The 22,130-nt window shown below is 45.1% G+C and overlaps 1 protein-coding gene across 1 annotated transcript in view; it reads right to left on the reverse strand.

Moving 5' to 3' along the window:
- The window catches only part of HECW2 (HECT, C2 and WW domain containing E3 ubiquitin protein ligase 2), a 300,474-nt gene that overhangs the window by 200,085 nt on the left and 78,259 nt on the right, over positions 1–22,130 (reverse strand). Inside the window, exon 2 of the mRNA XM_060256888.1 lies at positions 1,801–2,129. Within this exon, the coding sequence (XP_060112871.1) occupies positions 1,801–2,092 (292 nt within the window). The 5' untranslated portion in view covers positions 2,093–2,129. The remainder of the gene's footprint in view (positions 1–1,800; positions 2,130–22,130) is intronic.

Below are 22,130 nucleotides of genomic sequence, written 5' to 3' on the forward strand. Positions count from 1 at the left end.
CATTTTGGTCACCTCCAAGAACATTTCTCTTCGAGAGACTGAAGAGTCAGAAATATGTTACACTCAACATCAAACCCTATCAACTAAGCTAGATGCCTGAAGCAAGATTTAAAAAAAAAAAGACTGGAAGAGATATGTCCCCAGGGGCTGTAAGAAATTCACCTATGGTAGATGCTCCTGTCCTTGAGTCATAAGTTTTTCATTTTGGTGAACTCCCATATGATGTCGTAAGCAATTGCACTTTTGTATGCATAAAGCAGAGAAGAAAGAAGAAGAAGAAGAATTGCAGCTTTATACTCCGCCCTTCTCTCTGAATCAGAGACTCAGAGCGGTTTACAATCTACTAGATCTTCTCCCCCCACAACAGACACCCTGTGAGGTGAGTGGGGCTGAGAGGGCTCTCCCAGCAGCTGCCCTTTCAAGGACAACCTCTGCCAGAGCTATGGCTGACCCAAGGCCATTCCAGCAGATGCAAGTGGAGGAGTGGGGAATCAAACCCGGTTCTCCCAGATAAGAGTCCATGCACTTAACCACTACACCAAACTGGCTCTTTCAAGGACAACTCCTGCCAGAGCTATGGCTGACCCAAGGCCATTCCAGCAGATGCAAGTGGAGGAGTGAGGAATCAAACCCGGTTCTCCCAGATAAGAGTCCGTGCACTTAACCACTACACCAAACTGGCTCTTTCAACGACAACTCTTGCGAGAGCTATGGCTAACCCAACGCCATTCCAGAGGCTGCAAGAGGAGGAGTGGGGAATTAAACCCGGTTCTCCCAGATAAGAGTCCACACGACACCAAACTGGCTCTCTAAGGCAGAGTGCACATAGTCTACACCACTTACTGAAAGAAGAATCAGATTATATGAAAGAGTCACCCCCACAGAACGACCGAACCCCTACAGCATTTAACAATGTGTAAGAGTACAGAATCTGAAGACTCTTATCCTACTGACATCAGGTCAGAACAAAACTCAGCTCGTGTTAATTAGCAACACTTTCTTTCATGCTTTATTGCCACTATGCCCAGCAGAGAATTACTATCTCGCACCACTATCCTCTCAGATACCATTTTCGCTTGAAGATTTCTATGTATTGGCAGCAGTCCAAACCCTAGAGCAGGGGTGGCCAAACTGTGGTTCAAGAGCCACTCATGCCTCCTTCACATGCATTATGTGGGTCTCTAAGTCCCCAGTCCCCACCACCCCATCGGCCAGCTTGGAGAAAGTGTCTGTCTCTTTAAAGACGACGACGACATTGGATTTATATCCTGTCCTCCACTCCGAATCTCAGAGTCTCAGAGCGGCTCACAATCTCTTTTACCTTCCTCCCCCACCACAGAGACCTGTGAGGTGGGTGGGGCTGAGAGGGCTTTCACAGCAGCTGCCCTTTCAAGGACAACTCCTGCGACAGTTATGGCTAACCTAAGGCCATTCCAGCAGGTGCAAGTGGAGGAGTGGGGAATCAAACGTGGTTCTCCCAGATAAGAATCCACACACTTAACCACTACACCAAACTGGCTCTCTTCATTATATGTTGTACTCTGCACTGAGCCCTACGGGGAATGGGCGAAATAGAAACATACTAAATAAAATATACTAAATAGAGTGCATTTAAAGTTGCTTTCTTTCCACTTCTCCCTCTCCCCAACTATTTCCTTCCGTCCTGTCTTGCAGCTCCCGAACTACTGACATTTATTCTACGCTGCTCTTATGTTAAAGCAAGTTTGGCAACCCCTGCCCTAGGGGAAGAGTGGCCCCAACCCAAGCGTGCCAAAGAAGAGAACCAAAGCCCTCACTTACCGATATGATACAGTCCTATCCAGTCTGTAGGATCCACTTCTTCTTTTATATCCCAGAAAATGATGAGGTTCTGTGGCTGTCCTAGAGTGTATTCGTACATGCTTGCTGTCAAGCTAGAACGGCTGTCAGAAGTAACAAGGTCAGTATCGCTGTTGGCACGCTGCAAGTTCACATTCTCCGGCATGGTGCCCTGAGACGACAAGCTCTGCAGGTTCTCCGGACTCAGAGTGTACCGTAGCTGGGGGTTGCGCCGTCGCACAAAAAGGAGGTGGTCCCGGGCCGAACTGGACATCTTGGTCTCCACGCAGAAGAGGTTTCGGTTATGAGATCTGTAACAAACAGAACGCAAGCATTAAATACGAGCCCACCTGTGTCAAGTACAGAAGCCTGATTAAGAGAGCAAAATTATTTCTCACAAAGGACCCCAGAGGATTTCCTCTTAAGGAACAAACAAAAGGTGACAGAAAGTACCATCAATTCGCAGCCAGTGTTCCCTCTAAGCTGAGTTAGTGTGAGCTAGCTCACAGGGCTTTTTGCCTCCAGCTCACACATTTTTTGTTTTAGCTCATGAAAAATGGCCCAACAGCAAACTAATTTAGGCAGTAGCTCACAACACGGTTCAGGGAGCTGGCTCAAGGTTGACTCAGCCTTCCATCCTTCTGAGGACAGTAAAATGAGTCCCCAGCTTGCTAGGGGGAAAGTGTAGATGACTGCGGAAGGCTATGGCAAACCACCCCGTAAAAAGTCTGCCGTGAAAACGTTGTGAAAGCAACGTCACCCCAGAGTCGGAAACGACTGGTGCTTGCACAGGGGACCTTTCCTTTCACAACTTTAATGCCAGTAGTTCACAAAGTAGAATTTTTGCTCACAAGACTCCACAGCTTAGAGGGAATATTGCCAGCTCATGGTGACGGTGATCCTATAGGGTTTTCAAGACAGCAGATGAACAAAGGTGCCTGGCCATTTCCTGTCTCTGCGTAGCAACCCTGGAGTTCCTTGGAGGTCTCCCATTCAAGTACTAACTTCTGTCCATTCTGCTTAGCTTCCGAGATCTGATAAGACTGGGCTACCATGTGCCATTCCAGGTCAGTGTGATGAGAAAGAATAAGCAACCAGAAAACGCCAGATATCTCCCTTGTTCAATGAAAATGATGTACTTAATTACACAAACACAGGAAAAAATACACAAAACGCTAATGATACATACAGCAAAAACATCAAACTGTTGTAACACTCACACTGTTGCCAATAAATACAATGGTCAGAATAAACCAAACCACCAAGTTCCAGTACAATTCCAGTACACAAGGAATATGTAAAGAATATTCAACTCTTAAGAGCAGTGTTCCCTCTAAACTGAGTTAGTGTGAGCTAGCTCACAGATTGTTAGTGTCCAGCTCACACATTTTTGTCTTAACTCAGAGCACACTAATTTATGCCGCAGTTCACAACTTACATAGTAATAGGAATATATGTATTTGTTTATTATTTTACTGTTATTAGGTGTAAAATCTAAGCTGGACTATGTTGTGTGTATATATATATATATTTCTTGTTTCATAAAAAAATAATAAGTGTAGAAAATTAAATAAAATGTGTTATAAAAAAGAATAATAGTATGAATATAAATTCTCCAAATGTGCATAAAGTAGGTTCTCAGCGGAATTTCGATACTTCCCATTTTGATAAATATCTTTACCAACAGAGACTAACCCTAACCCTAACCCTAACCTGTAAACAACTTAAGCCTTTACACTGAGGTTCTCAAAACTATGCATCTCAAAACTATGCATCAAATTCAAAATATGTAATTTAATGCTTCTTATCTCTGGAGTCTTACAGCCTCTGTAACATTCATGACACACTGGCACATTCTTCCTCTGGGCTAGAAGCTCTCCTTCCAGTCCAACACTCTGGGTCACACAGTGTCCAAAACTATTTGGAAGACCACTAGCAGCACCAGAACTCCAGACACCCTCCCACTGCAGCCACAATACTATAACCTTCTGCATGCAAATCAGGGCCTCTTCCACTGAACCAGAGCCCTTCCTAGGGCTTTTTGGGGAGCGGGAACTCCTCTGCATATTAGGCCACACCCCCTGGTGTATCCAATCCTATTAGAGCTTACAGTGGGCCATGTAAGAAGAGCCCTGTAAGCTCTTGGAGGATTGGCTACATCGGGGGGGGGGGGTGTAGCATAATATGCAAAGGAGTTCCTACTACAAAAAAAGCCCTGGCCCTTCCCCAAATAAGTCAACCATCACCCTTCGGCATGTTCTCCTTGGTACATATCATCAAGCGCCATATACGGCCCTCGGGACAAGAGGTTTCCCACCCCTGCTCTAAGCTGAGTATGCTGTCAAATCCCCCCCTTTGCTTCCCCAAAATAAAGTCTTTATTCTTTATAAAGTTCCTTTTATTGTAAGATCCAGGGGAATAGGTACAGACATCTTGTCCGAGTCAGATGTGGAGAGTCCCAGAACTTCCTCCAATATTATAGGGTATACTAGTAAACAACAGGTGGGAACCATGGGATCTAACGGGTGAGACTCTAACAGGGAAAGGAGGACACAGGAAAGACAAGAATATGAGGAATGTGTGAGACTGACATTCAACTTTCAGTTTTCAGAGCAAGCAATGATTTAACTCTTCATGGCACATTCATTTGACATTAGTGTGAGCTAGCTCATAGACTTTTAGCTTCCAGATCACACATTTTTGTTTTAGCTCAGGAAGGATGACGAGAGCACAATAATTTATGCAGCAGCTCACAACTTTATTGCCAGGAGCTCACAAGTTTAATACCAGTAGCTCACAAAGTAGAATTTTTGCTCACAAGACTCTGCAGCTTAGAGGGAACATTGATCAGAACTGCATTTGGAGACCAATGTGCAGCCAGGAATACACAAGCCAGGCATCCTAAAATCTACAAAAATCCTCTTCCTGCTTGGAAAACAGATTGGACGCTTCAAGTGGGAATCTAGGTCAAGCGTCACCTAGGAAATAGGCTTATAAATTCAGATGCAGATACAGAGCTCTAATATTTGGCAGACAAAACGACAGATCTGTCAACTTGCCCTCACGGAACATAATTCTGCTGGATCCTGATGTACAACACATGAACCACTGTAGCAACAAAAATGGCATTCCAGATGTCTTGCTGGAGTGATTATGGTACCAGTGAACAAGGAGATACCATTTCTAGTAGGGCTGTCAACCAGCTAGTATTTTATTAGTATGTGGGGGGGGGGGGGGGGATGTGCTGTCAAGGTTAACTAGCACTGCAGTCTGAACACCTAGCAAATTTTAAGATTCTAATCTGACCCAGGGCCAGTTTGACCCACAATGTTTCTCTGTGACACTACCTTTTACATCAAGATATTAAGCTGAACAGAAATGCCATCACCAGGTTTCCAACTGTGCTGGTCTTGGAATATGCAAAACGGTCACAGTCTTTTTTTTTTAACCTTACCAGGGGTGTCAAACATGCGGCCCAGGGGCTGAATCAGGCCCCCAGAGGGGTTCTATCAGGCCCACACACCTGAACAGCACACTCAAGATTACTATAGCACAGACATTGTCTCCAGTTTTTGATGCAGTAATTCAGAGCAAGAAGGGTCGGTTATCAGAGACTGTTAAATAAACAAAATATTGCAAGAATGACAATGTTTTAAGTATTTTTTAAGTTTTTAAAATAATCTTTGTGTATGTGTGTGTGCTACCTGACCCTACATTTTATGACATACGTGACCCAGCCCAACAAGGTCTCATTTATGTCGGATCTGGCCCTCATAACAAATGAGTTTGACACCCCTGAGATTCAAGTTCTACCCTGTTGTTCTACTCATTATAGTTACATGAAGAACCGCACAATTTTGTTCAACAAAAACATCTTTATAGTGGAATAGAGTCTGTTTAACCCAAAGATCGCAAAGCCCTTTTTAAAAAGTGGAAATGAGAAGATTTTAAGTTGACTACAAAAAGGAGTGACCTCAGAAAGAAGATTTGCAGAAAGGACATTTATCCAACAGTGCCGTTTAAAAAACTAACTCGGCTCAGTTCAGGACCTGATACTTATGATGAAAGGAAACAATCACTTGTGCGTAGCAAGCTCTCTATGCAAGTAAACGGTCAACAGGCAATTTGTGAATGAAGAGGTCATGTGCTTTGGCATTAAGAAGCCTGGAGTCAACAAAGAAGGAGATCTGCCATCCTCTCCCTCACAGCATAAATTTAAGAGTGGCAGAAATACCACCACCTCACACAGACAGTACCACTACAAGAGTGCTTAGATCAGGGGTCCCTAAGCCCTGGTCCACGGACCAGTACCAGTCCGTGGCCTGTTAGCAACCGGGCCATGAATTGTAAAATTATTTCATTATATATTACAACATAGGAAGAGGAAGAGGAGGAAGAGGAAGAAGAAGAGGAAGAAGGAAAAGGAGAAGACGGAGAAGAAATAATTAAGATTTATATCCCGCTCTACACTCTGAATCTCAGAGTGGCTCACAATCTCCTTTACCTTCCTCCCCTCAATAGACACCGACCAACTTCCCACTAACCTTACCCCACTCTCACGCTCCTCTTCTCAGCAGGGCTTCCGTCAGATTTCGCACAAGCTGCCTCAAGGCTGCAACTTGCTCTGCCTCTTTCGCGCAGCAACAAGATCCTCTAAAAACTAGTTTCTGTTTGCCGAGCGAAAAAGGTGAAGCTAGTTGCAGCCCCGGGGCAGGTAGTGTGAAATCCGACGGAAGCCCCACAGAGAAGAGGAGCGTGAGAGCAGCATAAAGCTAATGGGAAATCAGTCACCCTGTGAGGTAGGTGGGGCTGAGGGAGCTCCCATAGAAGCTGCCCTTTCAAGGACAGCTCTGCAAGAGCTATGGCTGACCCAAGGCCATTCCAGCAGGCGCAAGTGGAGGAGTGGGGAATCAAACCCGGTTCTCCCAGATAAGAGTCCGTGCACATGACCACCACATCAAGCTGGCTCTCAACAGTTTGTGGGGAAATTGTAACCTCCCATGGGACTGCTCACCAACTTAAGTCTGCCCACAGCCTCTTTTTAGACTTTCAAGAGGCACCTTCCAAGAGGCATCTGGTCTCAGTAAAACAGATGGCCTCCTTGGTAGCAGCACTTGATCTCTGAAACAGCCTTGCCAAAGGGAAACATATGAAACATATGAAGCACCAGTTTGGTGTAGTGGTGAAGTGTGTGGACTCTTATCTGGGAGAACCGGGTTTGATTCCCCCCTCCTCCACTTAGAGCTGCTGGAATGGCCTTGGGTTAACCATAGCTCTGGCAGAGGTTGTCCTTGAAAGGGCAGCTGCTGTGAGAGCCCTCTCCAGCCCCACCCACCTCACAGGGTGTCTGCTGTGGGGGAAGATGATATAGGAGATTGTAAGCCGCTCTGAGTCTCTGATTCAGAGAAAAGGGCAGGGTATAAATCTGCAGTCTTCTTCTTCTTCCCATGAGCTTCCTCCGTTAGTGTGCTGTTGTGCTTTATATAATTCTTGGAGCTCTTTTGTGCATACCAGAGGACAGGGAATTGTCCTTTAAGATGGGAATTGTGGGGGAACGGTTGCCAGCTTCTAACATTCACGTTGCATGTTTGTCTCTGTCCTATGCAGACACTTACGGTCTGGGGGTAGACAGCAGAGAGCTGAAAAGCAAGAACCAAGGAGCTCACAGCTTTTGGCTTTTAGCTGGACAGTCACAGACTACAGTTGGCAGGAAATTCTTCTGGAAGACAGGAGAAGAAGATCTCTACTAGGAAGTCTCAATCTGGCAAGCCTACTATAGACAGGAAGAAGATAAGGCTGCACCGGTAGAGCACAGGGAAGCTGTGAGAGCAGGAACCCCCCCCCCCAAAAAAAAACAAAAGTTTGTGTAAGTACTGCTAAATAGATGGGACCTTAATAAATATGGATGTCAGGGCTTTTTTTGTAGCAGGAACTCCTTTGCATATTAGGCCACACACCCCTGATGTAGCCAATCCTCCAAGAGCTTACAGGGCTCTTAGTACAGGGCCCACTGTAAGCTCCAGGAGAATTGGCTACATAGGGTTGCCAAGTCCAATTCAATAAATATCTGGGGACTCTGGGGGTGGGACCAGAAGACTTTAAGGGTGGAGCCAGGAGACATTGGGGGTGGAGCCAGGAGCAAGGGTGTGACAAGCACAACTGAACTCCAAAGGGAGTTCTGGCCATCATGTATAAAGGGACCACACGCCTTTTAAATGCCTTCTCTCCACTGGAAATAATGAAGGATAGGGGCACCTTCTTTGGGGGCTCATAGAATTGGACCCCCTGGTTCAATCCTTTTGAAACGCGAGAGGGTGTTTTCAGGAAAGGCATTGGATGACATGCTGAAATTTTGGTGCTTCTACATCAAAAAGCAGCCTCCCCCAGAGCCCCAGATACCCGTGGATCAATTCTCCATTATACCCCTAAGGGAACCAGTCTCCATAGTGAATAATGGAGTGCCCAGTAGACATTTCCCTCTCCCCCCCACTTTCTGATGACCCTGAAGCGGGGGAGGGCCTCCAAACCGGGGGAATCTCCTGCCCCCACCTGGGGATTGACAACCCTATAGCTACATCAGGGATGTGTGGCCTAATATGCAAAGGAGTTCAACTATTGAGCCTGTAATTATCAGGGGATTTTGCAGATAACTGGAACATTTTTAGACGAAGGTATGAACTCTAGCAGCTGGAGAAGTAGAAGAGAAAAGAGATAAAAATCAAACCCTGCATTTTTTCAAGCTTGTTGCTAGGGAGGACATTGTGATAATACTGGCTTTGCAGAAAGAGAGATTATGGAAGTTCACCAGTAATGGACAAATCTGAGGTATACAGCAAGCCAAAGCAAGAAAAGTATTTAACCTTAGAAAGAATCAAGTATTTTACATGCAAATAAAAATCAAATTAAACCACGGATCTGTATGTTACGGAATGAAGACAATTCAGTAAAAATTGCAACTTTGGTGGCTTGAAAGACTCTTTGATAAGGCTTGGAGTTATTTACAACATCAGAGACAAGGTCCTCAGAGAACAGCTGCTAAGTGAGGGAAATTTGCCCTCAGACATACAGTAGCTTTTCAGATCTGCAGAACCTCAGAGACACTAAGAGCAAAGGCCAAAGACATTAACTCAGTTGAAGATGTTGTCTAGTCCATTAACTTATAGGAGGAAAATGCAGAATGGTTTATCTTCAAAAACAGGAAAACCTTCCTCACGAGCAACTGCCAGGAGGAAAACATGGGAAAGAGGCAAATATGCAAACACTGTGGACTAAGAAATATTCCAAAGTAGAGCAAGGCATCTGGAGAACTTTGTTTTAACTATGAAGAGCATAAACCAGGCGTTTGACATCAATATAGTAGAAGCAAGAAAGACAAGAGGCAGGGACTGCATTTGGTCAATACTGGTAAATGAAACAATTATCTCCTTTAAACTGGATGCTAGTGCTCAAGTTAACATCCTATCTGAACAGAGTTATAAAATTTTTGTCAGTAATGCCAAAACTGGGATCTACAAAAATTAACATTGCTTGTTACCCAAGTGGGGGAATCCTATGGTTGCATCCAGATGACCATGGGGTAAAAGGATTACTGAAGGAGGATGGGGAAATGGCTGAGAAGCTGAATGCATTTTTTGCCTCTGTCTTCACCGTGGAAGATGAGAAGTGTTTGCTCGCCCCAGAACCACTAATATTGGAAGGGGTGTTGAAAGACCTGAGTCAGATTGAAGTGACAAAAGAGGAGGTCCTACAACTAATAGACAAATTAAAAACTAATAAGTCACCGGGTCCGGATGGCATACATCCGAGAGTTTTGAAAGAACTCAAAGTTGAACTTGTGGATCTTCTAACAAAAATCTGTAATCTTTCATTGAAATCTGCCTCCGTTCCTGAGGACTGGAAGGTAGCAAATGTCACCCCCAACTTTAAAAAGGGTTTCAGAGGAGATCCAGAAAATTACAGGCCAGTCAGTCTGACTTCAATACCGGGAAAGTTGGTAGAAATCATTATCAAGGACAGAATGAGTAGGCACATTGATGAACACAGGTTACTGAGGAAGACTCAGCATGGGTTCTGTAGGGGAAGATCTTGCCTCACTAACCTGTTACATTTCTTTGAGGGGGTGAACAAACATGTGGACAAAGGAGACCCGATAGATGTTGTTTACCTTGACTTCCAGAAAGCTTTTGATAAAGTTCCTCATCAAAGGCTCCTTAGAAAGCTTGAGAGTCATGGAGTAAAAGGACAGGTCCTCTTGTGGATCAAAAACTGGCTGAGTAATAGGAAGCAGAGAGTGAGTATAAATGGGCAGTCTTCGCAGTGGAGGACGGTAAGCAGTGGGGTGCCGCAGGGCTCGGTACTGGGTCCCATGCTCTTTAACGTGTTCATAAATGATTTAGAGTTGGGAGTGAGCAGTGAAGTGGCCAAATTTGCGGATGACACTAAATTGTTCAGGGTGGTGAGAACCAGAGAGGATTGTGAGGAACTCCAAAGGGATCTGTTGAGGCTGGGTGAGTGAGCGTCAACGTGGCAGATGCGGTTCAATGTGGCCAAGTGCAAAGTAATGCACATTGGGGCCAAGAATCCCAGCTACAAATACAAGTTGATGGGGTGTGAACTGGCAGAGACTGACCATGAGAGAGATCTTGGGGTCGTGGTAGATAATTCACTGAAAATGTCAGGACAGTGTGCGTTTGCAATAAAAAAGGCCAACGCCATGCTGGGAATTATTAGGAAATTGTTAGTATTTAGGCTTCCCAATCCCCTGGTTTTCCAGGCTCCACCCTGCCCCCAGCCAGCTGGCCAACAGGGGAAGCCCTGCCCCTGCAGCCACCAACTACCTTTAGATCTCCGCAGGTTTAGAAGCCTGCAAACACCTTGCATTTTAAAATGTGTGTGTGCACCTTTAAATTTAAGCAGGAAGTGAAAGCTGCACTGAGAGGGGCCAGCAGCAGAACCGTGTGTGAGTGTGTCAGAGAAAGAGAGAGAGAGAGAGAGCACAGTCTCTGTGTTTGTTTTGCATTCGTTTCAGATGTCTTTGTATAGCAACTTGTTTATGGGAGGGAGGAAAACGCCATCTCTCTCTCTTTTCCTTTGCCTGTGTTAGTCTGAAGAAATTGGTTGGAAATACAGCAGCTCCTGTGCGTAAAGCCCCAGTGAGATCACAAAAGTGTGTGAATGCAAATTCTGCTTATGTTGGCTGCTTTGTTAGTGTGGGTTCATTTTCATTTACTGGTGCTGGGGACAAGGAAATGAAAACTATTCGGGGATTGCACTGTTGTATTTTTTTTATTTTAGGGAATGGGAAAGTCTCCTGGGCTCCACACCCAAAGTCTCCTGGCTCCATTCCGAAAGTCCCCAGGTATTTTCTGAGTTCGACTTGGCAACCCTATTAGTATTATTAGGTTAACACTGTCCACTAATAACAAAATTAACATTGCTTATTCTGACTTCTCCTATTTCTTTTCATTTTAACTCTTACTTTAAGAGTTATACCTAAGGTTTTTTTTTAAAGTATTCCATATCTACATATTTCATTGCAACCGATCATTCACACTTTCCACCATCGAAATAGTATTCATAACGAGTAAAGCATTTGAAACTCTTTAATTGGCTTGATTTATGACTCATAAGAAACAAACTGGTATTTTGAAATACAGACACATTCAGAACTTGTAAGAAATGGACCCAGCGAAACCCTGAAGGTCATTTGTAGCCGTTAATATTGGCAGCGTGATGTAAATAATTACTATTATTATTACTCCTGTTTTATGCATGTGGAGGATGGCTTATTTATAGAAGAGTTCCCAAGGCCAACCGTTGAGTTCATGAGTAAGGATCTGAACTCTGCGACCATGTTGGGGAATAAAAGCTCTTAAACAAAATGGAAAAATATTTTTATCTCAAGCTAAAGTAATTTGAAAAACTTGGCTAGGATCTGAACGTATTCCACCTTATTTCCCATCTCTTGGGTTGCTTTGAGCTGTAGCAGGAACTCCTTTGCCTATTAGGCTACACCCCCCTGATGTAGCCAATCCTCCAAGAGCTTACAGTAGACCCTCCAAGAGCTTACAGTAGCCAGTTTGGTGTAGTGATTAAATGTGCGGACTCTTATCTGGGAGAACCGGGATTGATTCTCCACTCCTCCACTTGCACCTGCTGGAATGGCCTTGGGTCAGCCATAGATCTAATAGAGAGCCAGTTTGGTGTAGTGGTTAAGTGCACGGACTCTTATCTGGGAGAACCGGGTTTGATTCCCCACTCCTCCACTTGCACCTGCTGGAATGACCTTGGGTCAGCCATGGCTCTTGCGGAGGTTGTCCTGCCCCACCCACCTCACAGGGTGTCTGTTGTGGGGGGGGGGGAGAAGATATAGGAGTTTGTAAGCCACTCTGAGTCCCTGATTCAGAGAGAAGGGCGGGGTATAAATCTGCAGTCTTCTTCTTTTACTAAGAGCCCTGTAAGCTCCAGGAGGATTGGCTACATCAGGGGGGTGTAGCCTAATAGCAATTCCTTCATTTATTTATTATCATATTTATATCCCGCCCTCCCCGAACAGGTTCACGGAGACTAACAACAGTTGAAACAACATAAAAATTAAAAACAGATATACAATAAAAGTCATTTTATACGGTTTACAGTCCATAAAACTCCAAGATGGGTATTGATATTGCTAGAAGTTATGTAGTGCGCTACACTTATATTAGAATCAGTTAAAGTTGTTGTTGCTGTGGAGTGGTGGTGGCCCCCCGTCCGACGTTGAAAGCTAGTTTAAACAGTTCAGTCTTGCAGGCCCTGCAGAATTGTGGCAGGTTCCGCAGGGCCCTGATGTTTTCAGAGAGGACATTCCAGAAGGCAGGGGCTGCTACCAAAAAGGCTCTTGCTCTAGTGGTAAAAGAGCCCTGTGGCGCAGAGTATTAAAGCTGCAGTACTGCAGTCCTAAGCTCTGCTCTCAACCTGAGTTCGATCCCCAGTGGAAGCTGGGTTTTCAGGTAGCCGGCTCGAGGTTGACTCAGCCTTCCATCCTTCCGAGGTCGGTCAAATGAGTCCCCAGCTTGCTGGGAGGGAAAGTGTAGATGACTGGGGAAGGCAATGGTAAACCACCCTGTAAAAAGTCTGCCGTGAAAACGTTGTGAAAGCAACGTCACCCCAGAGTCGGAAACGACTGGTGCTTGCACAGGGGAGCTTTCCTTCCTAGTGGTAGACAGCCAAGCTTCTTTTGGCCCAGGGATCATAAGGAGATTTTGGGAACTCGAACGCAGTGCTTTCTGGGGCTCATATGGGAAATGGTGGCCCCGAAGGTAGAAAGGTCCCAAGCCATATAGGGTTTAAAAGGTCAAATATGCAAAGGAGTTCTTGCTATTAAAAAAAGCCCTGGATTTAAGCACAAACCAATTTAAGTACTTTGTGAGAAAACACATCACACAAATTGCTGATATAAACAGTTCTCAAAAATGCCCAGTGGTCGTCTGACTCACCAGATTTAAACAGTCACTGGTCTAGGAGCAGGAAACATTTGTTTTCAGGTGGGTAGCCATGCTGATCTGCATTAGGAGAGCCCGTAGCATCTCAGAAACCAACAAGACATTCAGGGTATTAGAGGGAACCTAGGTTCAGTTCTAAACAAATGTATGTGGAAGCAAGTGCTCCATATTTCCATGCATAACGTTCTTCCGAGAATCCATTGAGGACCGCAACTTTCAACCAAAGATTTGGGTTTCGGTTTTGATTAGCTGATGGCATTACAAAAAAGAAAAAAGAGGCAGGAAGCTACAACCTCAACTCAGATGCATCAGTAAGACTGTGAAAAGGGCACGTGTGATTACTGCGAATAAGTACCCTTCCCCAGCTCAGTGAATCCAAGCAGACGCAACACACGATGTTCAGACTGCAGAGAACAGATTAAACGGTTCCTGTTTCCTGATGCCTTTCAATGTGCTATTATTAAGCCAAGTGCACATTACAGTTAACGTTATTTTAATTCGATCTGCAAGATAAACAAAGGGGTTTTGAGGATCCATTTTAACATAATTCTATGGCTGAGGCAGCTTGTTAGAATTCGCTTCCTCCACTTGCAGCACCTCACAACCTAAGTGCAGGGCCAAATAGTTAGATAATGAGAACACCGTGCAGCAATTAAATTTCACATGCCACGGCAGCAAAATTGGCGGAATTGGGCTTTTTTGGAAATCATGGGCACCCTTTTTAAAAGAAAAACAAGGAGCAGTAATTTAGTTCCGAAGACATTATGCAGTATTCGAGAATCTAATATACAAGATTGTTACGTGTAAACTGAAACTGTCCTCTTTAAAGTACATTTATTAGAAACGTATCTTAGATTTCCCAGCAAAACCTATTGATGAGATTTACTGGCTCTATTTTAAACTGTCTGGAAAGCCCAAAAGATTAAAACGGTAACTGCAATTTAATCTGTAACACTGAAATACACAGCCAGATTTTAAAAAATTGATAGAAAATTGTCAAGAGTGTATTAACAGATTATAGGGAAAGCAGCAAAGTACAGCCCAGCGGTGGCCAAACTGAGGCTCAGGAGCCACATGTGGCTCTTTCACACATGTTGTGTAGCTCTCAAAGCCCCCACTGCCGTTGGCCAGCTTGGATATAGGCATTTCTCTCTTTAAATCACTTCTCCAAGCCAAACCAGCTGGGGGCTGGGAGAATGCATTTATAGTTAAAATTGCTTTCTTTCCACTTCTCTCTTCCCCATCTATTTTCTCTCCTTCCTTCCTTCCTTCCTTCCTTGTGGCTCTCAAACATTTATTCTATGCCGCTCTTAAGCTAAGCAAGTTTGGTCACCCCTGGTATAGCCCAACCTCATCAGAGTTCAGAAGTTAAGCAGGGTTAATATCTGGAGGGCAGCCCCTGCAGAAGACCACAATGGTGTACCTCCCCTGGTTCTCATTTGCCTTCAAAGCTCCTTGCTAGAGTCATTACTTCAGCTGTGACTTGACTGCACTGTTTGATTTCAGATCCTTTCTCTGCTCAATTTTTTCGCGGTATTCTTGAGCGATCTGGGGGATTTCTCCATGCCTCCTCTTGTCACCGACACAATTAAAGGAACATAAGAGAAGCCATGTTGGATCAGGCCAATGGCCCATCCAGTCCAACACTCTGTGTCACATAAGAACATAAGAGAGGCCATGTTGGATCAGGCCAATGGCCCATCCAGTCCAACACTCTGTGTCACATAAGACATAAGAGAAGCCATGTTGGATCAGGCCAATGGCCCATCCAGTCCAGCACTCTGTGTCACAAAAGAACATAAGAGAAGCCATGTTGGATCAGGCCAATGGCCCATCCAGTCCAACACTCTGTGTCACATAAGAACATAAGAGAAGCCCTGTTGAATCAGGCCAATGGCCCCTCCAGTCCAGCACTCTGTGTCACATAAGAACATAAGAGAAGCCATGGTGGATCAGGCCAATGGCCCATCCAGTCCAACACTCTGTGTCACATAAGAACATAAGAGAAGCCATGTTGGATCAGGCCAATGGCCCATCCAGTCCAACACTCTGTGTCACATAAGAACATAAGAGAAGCCATGTTGGATCAGGCCAATGGCCCATCCAGTCCAACACTCTGTGTCACATAAGAACATAAGAGAGGCCATGTTGGATCAGGCCAATGGCCCATCCAGTCCAACACTCTGTGTCACATAAGAACATAAGAGAAGCCATGTTGGATCAGGCCAATGGCCCCTCCAGTCCAGCACTCTGTGTCACATAAGAACATAAGAGAAGCCATGGTGGATCAGGCCAATGGCCCATCCAGTCCAACACTCTGTGTCACATAAGAACATAAGAGAGGCCATGTTGGATCAGGCCAATGGCCCATCCAGTCCAACACTCTGTGTCACATAAGAACATAAGAGAAGCCATGTTGGATCAGGCCAATGGCCCATCCAGTCCAACACTCTGTGTCACATAAGAACATAAGAGAAGCCATGTTGGATCAGGCCAATGGCCCATCCAGTCCAGCACTCTGTGTCACAAAAGAACATAAGAGAAGCCATGATGGATCAGGCCAATGGCCCATCCAGTCCAACACTCTGTGTCACATAAGAACATAAGAGAAGCCATGTTGGATCAGGCCAATGGCCCATCCAGTCCAACACTCTGTGTCACATAAGAACATAAGAGAAGCCCTGTTGAATCAGGCCAATGGCCCCTCCAGTCCAGCACTCTGTGTCACATAAGAACATAAGAGAAGCCATGTTGGATCAGGCCAATGGCCCATCCAGTCCAACACTCTGTCACACAGTGGCCAAAAAAAAAAGGAGGTTCACAAATGGGGCTAGAAGCACTTCCACTTTGCCCCCCTCCAAGCACCAAGAATACAGAGCATCACTGCCCCAGACAGTTCCAATAATATGCTGCAGCTAATAGCCACTGATGGACCTCTGCTCCATATTTTTATCCAAACCCCTCTTGGCTATGCTTGTAGTCGCCACCACCTCCTGTGGCAGTGAATCCCACATGTTAATCACCCTTTGGGTGAAGAAGTACTTCCTTTTATCCGTTCTAACCCGACTGCTCAGCAATTTTATGGAATGCCCATGAGTTCTCATATTGTGAGAAAGGGAGAAAAGTACTTCTTTCTCTGCTTTCTCCATCCCATGCATAATCTTGTAAACCTCTATCATGTCACCCCGCAGTCGACGTTTCTCCAAGCTAAAGAGCCTCAAGCGTTTTAACCTTTCTTCATAGGGAAAGTGTTCCAAACCTTTAATCATTCTAGTTGCCCTTTTCTGGACTTTTTCCAATGCTATAATATCCTTTTTGAGGTGCAGTGACCAGAATTGTACAAAGTATTCCCAATGAAACCACACTATCGATTTATACAGGGGCATTATGATACTGGCTGATTTGTTTTCAATTCCCTTCCTAATAATTCCCAGCATGCCATTGGCTGATTTCCTCTTTCTGATTATCCATTTCATCCACCAGATCACAACGTGACTACTGAGGGTATGAAGACAGATTGTTCTGCTTGCGGAAAAGCTCCAGTGGCTCACAGAAGACCTTTACTTTGGTACACTGGCTGTGTTGCTGCCGCTATCACATTTACTGAGATTTAGAAGAGTCAGTATAGACAGCGGAAAGTTCACAGGGAAGAGGTATTATGGTGGTGGCAGAGAGTATCATCACTTAGAGCAGGAGTGTTGAACACACAGTTTGGGGGCCAAATCAAGCCCCTGGAGGGCTCCTATCAGGCCCCCAAGCAACTGGCTGTCATTTGCTTTCTTCTCCCTCTCTCTTGCTTCCTTCTGCATCACAGCTTGCTTTGTCAGGCTCTCTCAATCGCACAGCAGAGCTACTGAGCCAAGCCTCTCTTCCTTCTATTGGCTAAGGTGCCTCCCCCTCCTGGTCCCCTGGGGAAGGCAGGAAAGAGCTAGAACTTCCTTTGCCCAGTTCCCTGGATCCCATGGGAGAGATACAAAGAAAGCACCTTTAAGATCAATGAGTGCTAATGGTTTTTTAAAAAAAAATCTTTTATCATTTTTGTCTGGGTCCTTGATAAATAGTTTATATCTCTGCGACCTACTCTTAAATGGGAACACACACAGCAGGCCTGACATGGCCCGGCCCAACAAGGTCTCATTTAAGCCAGATCAGACCCTCATAACAAATGAATTTGACACCCCTGACTTACAGCAACTCCACAAGGTTTTCAAAACAAAGACATTCAGAGGTGGTTTTACCACTGCCTGCCTCTTACCAGAAGTCCATGGTGGTCTCCCATCCAAGAATTAAGCAGGACCAGCCCTCCTTAGCTTCCAAAATCTGACAAAATCCAAAAAGCCAGGGAGCCCACTGAATTCCCATAGGAAAGCACACCTCCCCTCCAGTTTCTCAAATCACCAACAAGCAAGTTGATATTAACACATTAGATTGTTATAAAGACCCTTTTTAAAAAAAATGATTATGAGCTATTTTACATGCTGAAAGTGCTCTAGAAATTATTGTCACAGTATAGACGGGACCACAGAGGAGAAACTAAGCCACAACAAAGAAAAAGCTCTCCGTGTAAAAACACAATTCTGACTTGTTGTGAATCATAAATGTCAAAATGCAGAAAGAGTATCAACTGTACACAGCATCTCAGTCATGCACAAAGTTAAAACCTCATAAGTTCCACAATGCTCCCGCTGTCCTTATGTGGCTCAAAACCACTATATTACATTCAGTGCAATGTTTGAAAAAAAGGTCCAACGGAGAACCGCTCTGCTTTGCAAGCCATTTTGGATTTCAAATCCTTCTACCTGGGACCAATCTTGTATATTGTGTGCAATTCTCTAGGTCCAGTAGTGCCAAAAATTATTCAGTCATCAGCCATGTCAGTCCAAAGTTCCTAGCTTTTTCTACTTTTCACGATTAATAGCAGGAGGAAAGGAAAGGTCCCCCGTAGAAGCACCAGATGTTTCTGACTCTGGGGTGACATCACTTTCACGGCAGACTTTTTACGGGGTAGTTTGCCATTGCCTTCCCCAGTCATCTCCACTTTCCCCCCACCAAGCTGGGGACTCATTTTACCGACCTCGGAAGGATGGAAGGCTGAGTCAACCTCGAGCCGGCTACCTGAAAACCCAGCTTCCGCCGGGGATCGAACTCAGGTCGTGAGCAGAGCTTAGGACTGCAGTACTGCAGCTTTAACACTCGGTGCCACAGGACTCTTTTAATAACAGGAACGCCATAGTTAATACATTCCTTGTCAGCAAAGCAGGCTTTGCTGACAAGAAATGTATTAACTATGGCGTTCCCGCTATTAAGCCCCCAGTGTATGAAACGTTGCTTCACTTTGCTTTTAAGGACAAGTGTTATAACGAAGAGAAAAAAGAACGCCTCATAAGAAAGAACAAAGAACCACGAGTTCACAAGCGGCCCTGGTTGTTTTATTCTCACTGGGGCCGCTGAATCATTTTCTTGTTTACGCAGAGATCTCTTTTCAGAGCTGAAGGCTGTCAGTTGCCAACACTACCGGCTCTTCCCACAGACATTTCTAAAAATAGATGGCTGAACGGGCGGTTAAGATACGGGCTGAGCCTGTAGTCACAAGGTGGGGGAAATTCTGCATGAACCGGACAGCTTTGAAGGTAAGCCCCCAGCCTTCTGATTCTGAACAGAGGTGCCCAGAGAGTGACACAAGCGTGTTTCTAGTCTTCTGCAATTGTAGTTGAGGAAAGGGTAGGGGAAAGTCTTATAGGAGGTCGGGGCGTAAATGTTGTAAGACAACGTGCATAGTTCTCCCTTCCCGCAGTTTATCTGTGAGGTAAGTTAGGTTGAGACAGAGCAATGAGTGAGAGCCAAGGACAGCATGCCAGGAGAAAAATTAAAAAGAAAAATAAGGCATCATCTCCTTACAGGAATGTCTTACCATAGAGCTCCTGGTTATTCCTAGAGCTAAGAGAAGCCATGTGGGATCAGACCAGTGGCCCATCCAATCTAACATTCCGTGTCACATGGTGGCTGAAACCCAGGGCCATCAGGAGGTCCACCAGCAGGGCCAGAACTCCAGAAGCTCTCCCACTGTGGCCCCCCAAGCACTAAGAATACAGAGCATCACTGTCTCAGACATAAAGATAAGCCATGTTGGATCAGGCCAATGGCCCATCCAGTCCAACATTCTGTGTCACACAGTGGCAAAATCCAGGGGCCATCAGGTGGTCTACCAGCAGGACCAGAATTCAGGACTTCCTTCACAGGAAGCTACAGAAGATTGGAGAAGAGGAATAAGAAAGAGGGAAATAATCATTTAAGAACATACAAACATAAGAGAAGCCCTGTTGGATCAAGCCAATAGCCCATTCAGTCCAACACTCTGTGTCACACAGTGGCCAAAAAAACCAAGTGCCATCAGGAGGTCATAAGAGCATAAGAACCTAAGAGAAGCCATGTTGGATCAGGCCAATGGCCCATTCAGTCCAACACTCTGTGTCACACAGTGGCCAAAAACCCCAGGTGCCATCAGGAGGTCATAAGAGCATAAGAACCTAAAAGAAACCATGTTGGATCAGGCCAGTGGCCCATCCAGTGCAACGCTCTGTGTCTCAGTGGCCAAAAAAAACCCAGATGCCATCAGGAGGTCCACCTGTGGGGCCAGGACACTAGAAGCCCTCCCACTGTTGCCCCCCAAGCACCAAGAATACAGAGCATCACTGCCCCACACAGAGTGTTCATTCTATACCTTGTGGCAAATAGCTCCATATGTTTATCCAACGCAGAAGTGACAAAGGTAACTCTTACCACAGAGTTACTGGCAATTCCTAGAGCCACCCTTTTCACTTCTTTGTGACTGTAGGAATAGCCAGGAACCTTATGGTAAGAATTTCCTGTAAATGGACCAGGACTTCCCATAAGTAGACAGGCAGGTGCTTACTAGTGAGCCATTGTCCCTCTCCAAGTCTTTTGTTTAGTCGTGAGCAGCATGTAAATACACACGATTCAAGGGAAATAATAGAATGAAAGGAACTATTAGCAATGGAAACAGAAAAAAAGAGAAAAGAGGCAACAGAAGGGAAAGGGACGTTTACAGTGCTCATATGTCTTCCAGGAAGGGGATTCTTTCTTCTGTGTGTGGTAAAATAGTAAAGGTAGTCCCCTGTGCAAGCACCAGTCATTTTCGACTCTGAGGTGACGTTGCTTTCACAATGTTTTCATGGCAGACTTTTTACGGGGTGGTTTGCCATTGCCTTCTCCAGACATCTACGCTTTCCCCCCAGCAAGCTAGGGACTCATTTGACCCACCTCAGAAGGATGGAAGGCGGAGTCAACCAGGAGCTGGCTACCTGAACCAGCTTTCACTGGGATCAAACTCAGGTTGTGAGCAGAGGGCTCCGACTGCAGTACTGCAGCTTTACTACTCTGCGCCACGGGACTCTTAGAAGCACACAAAAGGCTATAACTTAAGCAATTTGGACATGCTCCTCTTCCTAAAAAAAGCTACTAAGCATATTGGAAAGGTCCCCTGTGCAAGCACCAGTTGTTTCCGACTCTGGGGTGACGTTGCTTTCACGTTTTCACGGCAGACTTTTTACAGGTTGGTTTGCCATTGCCTTCCCCAGTCATCTACGCTTCCCCCCCAGCAAGCTGGGTACTCATTTTACTGACCTCACCAGGATGGAAGGCTGAGTCAACCTCGAGCCGGCTACCTGAACGAGCTTTTGCTGGGATCGAGCTGAGATCGAGCTGGGATCGAGCTGGGATCGAGCAGAGAGCCCAGACTGCAGTACTGCAGCTTTACCACTCTGTGCCACGGGGCTCCAAATTGTGGCAGAGCTGAAATGCATATGCAAGCAAGCACGGGGCCATTTCACATCCTGATAGAAACTGCAGCAGAGTCAGTGCCGACTGTGCATATGTTCTGTAAGCATGCAATCATGGTCTGAAAAGCCATATAATGCTCCAGATCCCACCCACAATGCTCTGCACCCCAGACTCAGTGGTTCCGCCCCAACATATTAAATTAATTGATGGCCCCACCTCAGATGTGGTCATTCTTTTTGGCTCTGCTCCTGACCTACCCAGTTCTTCTCTAGTTCCATATGACTTCACCCTCCTGGGACCCAATTTTTTAAAAATCCATTTCGCTCAGAAAAGGAAGCTGAAACTATCATTCACAATCTTTTGCACTGTAAGCTTTATTCCAGAGAGAGAGATCGGTTAATATTTCCATTGCTCTCTAAACCTTTGGATAATTATTTGAAATCTGCAGACGTCGTGCTACTGAAATATTACTGGAAGCAGGGCTTTTTCTGTGGCAGGAACTCCTTTGCATATTAGGCCACACACCCCTGATGTAGCCAATCTTCCAAGAGCTTGCAGGGCTCTTCGTACAAGGCCTACTGTAAGCTCCAGCTTGGAAGATACTAAAAAGTCGGTAACTCAGGCAGTAGCAAAATACTGGGTTTTTGTAATAAATAAGTGGAAGGTTTTAACAAAGCAGAGATGGTTAACAGTGCTATTCTTAAGATTCGGCATTGGTAAAATTTGAATATGAGAATGCTTTTATGTAGTCAGAAATTGTATATTGTAGTCGATTGTATATTATGTAGTCAAGATTTTGTATATTGTTATTGCTGGTCAACCGACTGCGATAAATTGGATAAATTGGAAAAATCCATTTCTATTAACCCAGTTGGCAACACTGAATAACTTAGCGGCAGGGCTTTTTTTGCAGTAGGAACTCCTTCGCATATTAGGCAACACACCCCTGATGTAGCCAATCCTCCTGGAGCTTACAGTAGGCCCTGTAAAAAGAGCCCTGTAAGCTCTTGGGAGGATTGGCTACATCAGGGG

This window comes from Heteronotia binoei, chromosome 16, assembly GCF_032191835.1.
Source record: "Heteronotia binoei isolate CCM8104 ecotype False Entrance Well chromosome 16, APGP_CSIRO_Hbin_v1, whole genome shotgun sequence".
NCBI lineage: Eukaryota > Metazoa > Chordata > Lepidosauria > Squamata > Gekkonidae > Heteronotia > Heteronotia binoei.